Genomic DNA, 9,748 nt, shown 5'->3' with positions numbered 1-9,748 from the left:
CAACCATAGATGTCCCTGTAGCCAGGCCCCACAGTCCAGGACTTTGTTGCCCCACATACCCGGTCGACCTGCCCATCAGCTGGCTGGCCAGACCCTCTACATCCAAGCCAGCATACCTTGGAGGGGTGGTAGTCCCCAGGTCCACAATGGAACTTCCTTGGGAGCACTGTCCCTCGGACCCAAGGCCAGCCGATTCTGGGTGCTGGGTATCAGAGTTACCCCAGTGCTCTGGAGCTTTCCCACCTGTGCCTGAGGTGCCGGAGTCAGGAGTCGCCTCCCTGGCCACCCCTTTTCCTGTGGACTTCCTTTGTGAGGTAGTTTCCGGGATGTACCCTTGCCCTTGCTGGAATTCCTGGTCAGTGTTTTCTTGTGAAATATGAGGATACCCCCTGTCAAACTCCCTGTCTGGAGTATTATCTGTTGAAGGTGAGTAATGTGGACAACCCCGGTATGTCTCCCTGTCTGGAGTAGTTGTGGATAAGTGGGGAAACCCCCTATCCCTTGAATCTTCATACTGCATATTATCATCCCCCTCCCCCCCAAAGCAGAGCCAGGAGCGGAAGAGTGAGTCCAATCTCCAACGCAGCTGATCTATGTGTCTGCAAATGACACGGCCATCATCCAATGTCACTTCGTACGACAATGGTTCCGAGGCCTTGCAGACCACAGCTGTCACCCAGAGATGACCAGGTCCATAGCTGCATGCCCAGACTGGATCACCCACTTGGAGTCTCCTAGGTGCCCATGGTTGTGACACCTGTGAAGCTACCCAGTCAGGATGCAGCCTGTCCAGCTTTGTTATGAGGCGGTGACCACAGCGGAGTTCAGCAAGGCTCTTTCCCATGGCAGTGCATGGTGTGGTGCAGTGTGCAAGAAGGAAATATGTTAACCTGTGATGCCAGTTACCATAAGCCAATCGCTTGAGGGCATCTTTGGTAGTGCGCACCATTCTCTCAGCCATTCCGTTGGAGGACGGGTGGAAGGGAGCCGACATCACGTGCCAGATCATGTTGGCTTGCAGGAAAGCCTGGAACTGGAATTAGTGAGCGAGGACAAGCGCCAGGGCCTGGGAGAGGCGGCGACTCTTCCCGAGGCAGAGGGTCGCTGCCCGGAAAGGCAATGCGGGGTTTTCCGGGAAAGAAGGAAAAGTGCCACTGGCTTCAATATTCATCTTTAAAACATCTTTAAAACATCTTTAAAACATCTTTAAAACATTCAGCCAGTCTGGAGGTTCTGAGGCGAAGTCGCGGCACAACCCAGCCCAGCGTCGGATCTCACCGGCAGTGGAGGACCCGCCAGCATTGCTCGCCCTCTCCCCCACCCTCTCCCCCGCAGCCTCGGAGCCAGCGTGCCCGCCAGGTCACAAGAGGCAGAAGGACTGTTGCCGGAGGGGGGCCGCGTCTCTCTCACGGGCGCCATTTTGTGGATCCACGTCATCTGGCTTCTTTCCTTCTCTCCGGGCCTCCAAGGGATGGGCGGGCCCGGTGCAGCCGGGCGTGGAGGTGCTCATGGGCGGCGTGCCTGGGGGGGCATCGCGGGTGGAGCTGCGCGACCTCTTCAAGGCGGCCGTGCCGGGCGTGGTGGTGAAGGTGGCCCTCATGAAGCAGTTCGCCTTCATCCACCTGTGCAACGAGGCGGCGGCCGAGCGCGCCATCCAGAAGCTCAATGGGCACCTCCTGCACTGCCACCGCGTGGTCGTGGAGTTCTCCCGCCCGAGGCCCACCCACACCGTCAAGACCTTCATGGGCAACGTCTCGGCCGCCTGCACCAGCGGCGAGCTGCGCGTCCTCTTCCAGGAGTTCGGGCCCGTCATCGAGTGCCACATCGTGAAAGGAGTGGGAGAGGCGAGCTTGTGGCCTAGAAATCTACTCTGTACATGCTCAGAGGTGTTGTTACGTTCTCCATTCCCGGCTGCGGTCCCAGCAATTGAAACCAACTCAGCTTTAAGGAGCCTCAGTTTGACTAGCCGTCCCGCCGTGGCTGGGTTGACTTTACACAATTGTTGGATGTCCGGAGAAGCCATTGATGAGCTGCACGAGAGGTACTTGGAGAAGTTGACCCAGCTCTTTGAGGAGCATAAGGCCAAGTACGGTCTGTCCCAAGATAAGTACCTAATGATCACCTAGCCGGCCACATTGGACCAGCCTGGGACACAGAGGGGCAATATTATTTTTTAGAGAATGTTTGTTGTGGGTGTGTGTATGCATGTAGATGAATGGTGGCCCTGTTATGTATAAATTTTATTATTGTATTTAGGGAGTATGAATGTGAATATTTTTATTTTTATGTATATAAATTGAGTGTGAATGTGTATTGAGTGTTTGGGGTATGAGAATGGTGGACTCGGGGGCGGAGCCTGGTACCCCCTCTGCTGAGTGCAATAGCAAAAGTGGGGGGGCAGGACTTACCCTTGGGCTTGGTCTGTATGGAAAGCAAGTCCGGTCAGGAAGGGAGAAGGCTGGTGAGGGTGGAGGTACTCCGGGGAGGGGAGAAGGTCGGAGCATCCCGGTTATGACTGGGATGGGCAGATATGGCAGGAGCCGAGAGGCAAGCCATCTTTGGGGAACGAGGACTTGCTATGTTAGAGCGATTCCTTGTTCCGGCCCCTCAAAAGGCTCATCCTGTAGTACTGGTGACAGGGGAGTACAGGGCCCTAATTGTAGGCTGCTGTTGCTTAATGCCAGGTCCGTTGTCAGCAAACCCCCCCTTGTCCGTGATTTAATATTGGACAGTGGGGCGGACATGGCATGTATAACCGAAACCTGGCTGGGCCCTGAGCGGGGTGTTTCCCTCTTGGAGATGTGCCCGGACGGGTTTGTGGTGCTTCATCAGCCTCGACATCAGGGCAGGGGTGGGGGAGTGGCAGTCATCGCTCGGAAGTCCTTGAGTCCTTGTGGGATTCCTGCCCCGGAGGTTGTTGGGTGTGAGTCCCTCCTATTGAACTTGGGTTCATGGGTTCAGTTGGGCTTGCTGCTGATGTACCTACCTCCCAGCTGTGTTGCAACAGCCCTGCCTGCGTTGCTGGAGTCAGTAGCCGGATTGGCGGTGGAGTTCCCCAGACTTATAGTACTGGGGAATTTAACCTACCATCACTTGGCGATCGCTCAGAGGCGGCGCAGGAGTTCATGGCTTCCATGGCAACCAGGGACCTGACCCAGGAAATTCAGGATCCGACTCATAGGGGTGGTCACACACTCGACCTTGTGTTTCACTCGGGGCAATGGAGACATGATCTGGAATTAAGGGGAATAGAGATCTTGCCCTTGTCATGGACAGATCATTTCCTATTGAGGCTGGACTTCAGAGCATCACTCTCCCATCGCAGGGAGAGGGAGCCGACTAGGTGGTTCCGCCCCAGGTGCCTAATGGACCCAAATCGGTTCCCTTGGGGAAATACCTGACTCCCTTGTCCACAACTCGTCCGGGTCCCTGGTTGCGGCCTGGAATGAGGCGGCGTCCAGGGCCCTGGATCGAATTGCGCCTTTGTGACCTCTCTGTGGTGGTGGTCCCCGGAGGGCGCCTTGGTTTACTGAGGAGCTCCGGGAGATGAAGCGCCACAAGAGATGTCTAGAGCGTTGTTGGAGGGCCAGTAACTCTGAATCTGACCGATCACTATTAAGAGCCTATCTTAGGACTTATTTAGTGGCGATAAGGGCGGCAAAGCGTTTTCACTTTTCCGCACTTATTGCGTCCGCAGAATCTCGCCCAGCCACCTTGCTTAGGGTGACCCGCTCCCTTCTTTAAGTGGAGGAGGCAGAGGAACCCTTGCAGGGGACAGCTGAGGAGTTTGTTCAGTTTCTTTCGGACAAAATCGCTCAGATTCAGAGAGACCTGGACTCCGACTGGGCAGTGCCAGCCGAGTTGCCAGGGGCTGGTCTTAGTCATGTTATCTGGAGCAAGTTTGAGCCTGTGACTCCTGATGAAGTGGACAAGGCCGTGAGGGCAATGAATGCTGCCACCTGTTTATTGGACCCGTGCCCCTCCTGGCTGGTTTCTGCCAGTAGGGAGGTGACACGAGGCTGGCTCCAGGTGATAATCAATGCCTCCTTGATGGAGGGGTCTTTCCCGCAACCTTTAAAGGAAGCGGTGGTGAGGCCCCTCCTCAAGAAGCCTTCCCTGGACCCAGCTGTTTTGAAGAACTTTCGTCCCGTCTCCAACCTCCCCTTTGTGGGGAAGGTTGTAGAGAAGGTGGTGGCGTCCCAACTCTTGCGATCCTTGGATGAAACTAATTATCTGGACCCTTTTCAATCTGGTTTCAGGCCCGGCTACAGCACTGAGACTGCTTTGGTCGCACTGACCGATGACCTCTGGTGAGCCCGGGATAGGGGTTATTCCTCTATCCTGGTGCTTCTTGACCTCTCAGCGGCTTTCGATACCATCGACCATGGTATCCTTCTGCGTCGTCTCAGAGAGGTGGGGGTGGGCGGCACCGTATTGCGGTGGTTCTCCTCCTACCTCTCTGACAGGTCGCAGTCGGTGTTGGCGGGCGGACAGAGATCGACCCCTAGGCGCCTCGATCATGGGGTGCCTCAGGGCTCGGTCCTGTCCCCCCTCCTTTTTAACATCTACATGAAACCGCTGGGTGAGATCATTCGGCGACACGGGGTGAGGTATCATCAGTATGCGGATGATACCCAATTATATATCTCCACCCCGTGTCCTTTCAGTGAAGCAGTCGACGTGATGTGCCGGTGCCTGGAAGATGTGAGGGTCTGGATGGGGGTGAACAGGCTTAGACTCAACCCTGACAAGACCGAGTGGCTCTGGGTCTTGCCTCCCAAAGGCCAACTGGATGGTCCATCATTAGTCCTGGCGGGGGCAAATTTACCTCCCTCAATGCAGGCACGCAACTTGGGTGTCCTCCTGGACTCACAGCTAAATTTGGAACAACATCTATCAGCTGTGGCCAGGGGGACCTTTGCACAGGTTCGCCTAGTGCACCATTTCCGGCCTTATTTGGACCGGGAGGCTTTACTCACAGTCACTCATGCCCTTGTCATCTTAAGACTGGATTACTGTAACGCGCTTTACATGGTGCTACCCTTGAAGGGCGTTCGGAGGCTGCAGTTGGTTCAGAACGCAGCCTCGAGAGCGATTGTGGGTGCGCCAAGGTACGCCCACGTGTCACCTATCCTCCGCGAGCTGCACTGGCTTCCTGTGGGTCTCTGAACGCAATTCAAGGTGTTGGTTATCACCTTTAAAGCCCTTCATGGCATAGGGCCAGGTTACTTACAGGACCGCATTCTGCCGCACAGTTCCCAGAGACTGGTGAGGTCCCATAGATTGGGCCTCCTTCAGGTCCCGTCGGCCAGACAATGTCGGCTGGTGGGCCCTCGGGGAAGGCCCTTTTCTGTGGTGGCTCCGACCTGGTGGAATCAACTTCCCCCAAGGTTCGAACTACTCCCACCCTGCCGGCCTTTAAGAAAGCCGTTAAAACTCTCCTGTTCCGGCAGGCCTGGGGCTGATGTCCCCGGGGGGGGCGGGATATGATTGGACTCGCGGTATGACTGCTTTATTTTATTGTTTTATGATTGTTTTAACTATGTACGCCGCCCTGAGTCCTTTGGGATTGGGCGGCATATAAATAAAATTAAATACAAAATACAAATACAAACTCAGAATAAGTAAATTGAGGACCATTGTCTGAAACCAGCACATCTGGAAGGTCATGTGACGCAAAAATGCTTCTCAACACCTGGATGGTGCTGGCAGTAGTATTGGAGGAAACAGGAACAACCTCTAGCCATTTGGAATGGCTGTCGACCACAATGAGGAAGAATTGCCCCTGAAAGGGCCCAGCGTAATCTATATACACCCTGGACCAAGGGAATTGAGTTTCCTCCCACCTGTGTACTGGGGCCTGAGGCATTTCAGGCCAGGACTATTGGCACGCTTGGCACCCATGAACCTGGGCCTCGATAGCCTTATCGAGACCAGGCCACCAAAGATGGCTGCGCGCAAGCGCTTTCATCCTGACAATACCTGGATGTCCCTCATGCAGAGAGGACAAGATTATAGACCTCAACAAGGTAGGAATCACAACCCTGCTACCCCATAACAGGCAACCTTTGAAAGTGGAAAACTCATGCTTCTTGTTCCAGAAGCTCTGAAACTCCGTATCGGAATACTTGTCAGGCCACCCTGACAATACCCATGGCAACACGTGTGAGTGTGTGATCAGTGGCAGTTTCTGCAGCCACATCCCTGGCATTGAGGGGACACTCTGTTAATTCCTGAATTGACAGAGTATGAACAGCTGGAGCCGGATCAGGCTCCAATTGCTGCAAGGGCAATCTACTCAGGCCATCAGCATGACCCATATCTTTTCCTGATTTGTGAATTAAGGTAAAGTCGTATGCTGACAGAAAAATGGACCATCTCAGCATACGAGGAGAAATGATATTTGGGGTCTGTTTGTTTGTGGTAAACAACCCCAAGAGAGGCTTATGGTCAGTATAGACTGTAAATTTGCGGCCATATAAGAAATCATGAAATTTCTTAATGCCAGCCACTATGGCAAAGCCTCTCTGTCAATCTGAGCATAGTTACACTCAGCAGGAGACAGGGTCCTGGAATAATAAGCTACAGAAACCTGAGTCTCATCAGCCTTCAGATGGCTGAGTACTGCCTCTACCCTGTAAGGATATGCATCGCAGGCAATGCACATAGGCAGCTGCTCGTTGAAATGAGCTAAGACAGTATTGGAAGTTAGCAAGGCCTTAACCTCATTGAAACTCTTTTCATGGACCTTAGTCCACTGCCAAGGAGCCTGTTTGTCCAAGAGCCTATGTAATGGCTCCGCCTTTTGAGGTAGGAAGGCATGATAAAAATTTAAGAGGCCCAGGAAGGCTTGCAATTCACCCTTGGATTTAGGGCTAGGGCCTCTTGTATAGCTCGCAGCTTGCCTTCAGCAGGGTGGATACCCTGGGCATCTATTATAAATCCCAAGAATTCAGTTTAATTGACTCCAATTTTGCATTTTTCCTTTTTCAGTTTAAGGCCTGCTTTTCTGAAACGAAGCAAGACAGCTCTTAATCTCTCAGCTAGCATTTGAGATGACTCCCCAGCAATGAGGATATAATCAAAGTAGGGGCAGACCCCTGGAATTCCACGCAGCATGCTTTCCATGATGCTTTGGAATATGCCAGGGGCTACACTAACCCCAAATTGCAGTCTCTTGACCTTAAAAGCTCCTCTATGAGTGACTATAGTTTGTGCTTCTGCAGCTGCCTCATCAACAGGTAACTGTTGGTAGGCCTGTGCCAGGTCAAGCTTTGCAAAGATGCTGCGCCCCTTAAGAGATGCCAGAATGTAACTTACCACTGGAACTGGATAAGCATGCTGTTATAAAGCTTTATTTAGTGTACATTTGTAATCTGCACAAATACGTATCTCCCCATTAGCCTTTAAAGGCGTTACTATAGGGGTTTCCCATGGGCTTGAATCTAAAATACCTTGCTGTATCAGCTTGTCCAGTTCAGCATCAATCTTGGCCTTGAGGGCAAAGGATACCCTCCTTGGCTTAACCCTGATGGGGGTGATTGTTGGGTCTAACCTCAATGAGACTGGAGGCCCCTTGAAGGATCCAAGCTCTGAACTAAACACATCTGCAAATTCCTTGCAGACTTCTGCCAGGCATGATGTTTGCAAACTGTGCAGCCCAGTGATTTGGATGCCCAGGGCCTCGAACCAATCAAGTCTAATAAGGCTCGTGCGTTCCCCCCCCCCACTACCAACACGTCTAGAGACCTTCAAAATCCTTATACTGCACGTTAAGGGTGGCCCTTAACACACACTTTAGAATTTTGAAAGTCTGTGAGAATTATGTTTGATGGTCTTAGTTTGGCTCGAATGTCACTACTATTGCAAATTTTCCTAAATGTATTGTTAGAAATAATAGAGAGAGCAGACCCTGTGTCCAACTCCATAGCTATAGGAACCCCTTGCAGCTTTACTTTTAAAGACAGTTTTTTCTTTAAGGGTTTATGTGTTCCTGTTCTCAAAATACTCCTGCGCGATGCGCAGAAACCCACTCTGTTTTGGCTGGGGACCCTGGTACCTTTCAGACGCAATTCTTCCGGTGGTTGTACCTTCTGTTGACTCAAGCATACAGCTGCAATGTGGCCTCACTTTCCACACCCTCTGCATATGGCAGACCAGAACCTGCACTCAGCTTTCTTGTGGCTTCCACCGCATCCGAAGCATTTGATGGCTGTAGAGGCCTTGTCCAGATGCCCCTTCTGCTTCTTCCCCGATGGCAGCTAAAGTCTATTCACCTGGTCTTCAGGATCTGTCTCTGACTCATCTTTGATGTCTTTCTGATGAACAGTTGCTGTTTCAGGAATATTCCTGGTAGGCCGTAAAGACCTTACAGTTCCTCCAGCTGCTTCTTCAGCCATCACTTTCCTTAGAGCATCTTGGAAGGAAATATCTTCTCTGGCAAAAAGTTTCTGCTGCAAGTCTCTGTTTGTTAAACCACAAATGAAGTGATCTCGCAGCCTCTCTTCCAGATCCTTGAACTCACAAGGCTTGGCTGCTCTCCTTAAGGCTGCAATAAAGTCTTTAGCAGATTCACCTGCCCTCTGGTCTCTTTGCTCAAATGTGTGTCTCCATGCTATCACAGACAATCTAGGCTGGAAATGTTCCTTTAACAATTTCTTCAAGCCAGTAAACGTAACTGACTCTAGAAGTGCAGGGGCCACTAGGTTCTCAGCTATTTCAAATGCCTCCTGACCACAAACACACAACAGCATTGCAGCCTTTGATCCATCTTCCCTTATTTGGTTTACTCTACAATAATTTTCCACTTTGGCAACATAAGAGTCCCATCTTTCTGGATGAGCAATGTCGAACTCAGAAATACACCCAATCTTCACCATTTTCTCTCTACTCTTTCTAATATGGGGGGAAAGGGTTATTCAGCCAAGCTCACCCTTCAGCGATGCTGTACTGATAGTCCTGAGACGCTGCTTCCAACGCCAACTTTCCCCTCTTCAGGATTTCAAGGTGAGTTTTGCAGAATCCCACCTTTGTCGCCAGCGTTACATCCTGAGAGTAATGAAGAGTGAGGAGCCTCATCTTGAACACAGCAGTCTTTTATTAGTAACAGCTTTTTCCAATCTGGCAATCTACCAGGCAAGCAGCCTCTCTTAACAACTCAGAGACCCGGACCAAATGGCAACAATTACCAAGTGCTTTTGCACCTTGCACATGCGCACAAGGCCGGCGTCACTCAGTCTGGGCAGCTTTTGCAATTGCCCAGGACCTTGCAATGTCCCGAGCCTCCTTTTGCAGGCTCAGGACACAACAACCAGCTTAATAACAGCCATAACTTATGACTATAATTGTGAACTTAATTATAGTTATCAATCAAGGATTATTTGTAAAGCCCACAGAGTGATGGTTTTGCTTGAAAACCTTGGCTAATATTTTCTGAATTTTAAAAAACTTTCTTGTTTCTTTTATTTAAATACAAATGCGTTATTCATAGCTTGGCAATTCTTTCTGATTTCCCAGGGTAGCTATCTGGAATAATATATAGTGTTCTACTTTGTTTCATATCTTGAAATTTTGAATATGAAAAGAAGATATAGTTGTATTGTTATTAATAATGAAATAAATGGCATTCCTGAACAAAACTATGCTTGAAGCTCTTAGCAGCCAAATAATATTAATGATTGTTTTGTATTATTTTATTTTAAGATGCAATGCTGTGTTTCAGTCATTTACTGTTGAGAAACAGAAACAG

General features: G+C 50.8%; 1 protein-coding gene across 1 annotated transcript; it reads left to right on the top strand.

The window, feature by feature from the left end:
- Window positions 1-1,400: 1,400 nt before the first annotated feature.
- LOC120299108 (RNA-binding protein 14-like) lies at window positions 1,401-6,349 on the top strand. Its single transcript, XM_039323557.1, has 2 exons — window positions 1,401-1,956; window positions 6,246-6,349. Exons 1-2 carry the CDS (start codon window positions 1,509-1,511, stop codon window positions 6,347-6,349), a joined length of 552 nt encoding a protein of 183 aa, XP_039179491.1. The 5' UTR covers window positions 1,401-1,508.
- The last annotated feature ends 3,399 nt before the right edge of the window (window positions 6,350-9,748 follow it).

Source organism: Crotalus tigris, unplaced genomic scaffold (assembly GCF_016545835.1).
Source record: "Crotalus tigris isolate CLP2741 ecotype Arizona unplaced genomic scaffold, ASM1654583v1 scf7180000024278.498577, whole genome shotgun sequence".
In the NCBI taxonomy this organism is placed as follows: Eukaryota; Metazoa; Chordata; class Lepidosauria; order Squamata; family Viperidae; genus Crotalus; species Crotalus tigris.
The sequence above is the reverse complement of the archived record's forward strand: the minus strand, read 5'-3'. Positions and strand labels throughout refer to the sequence as shown.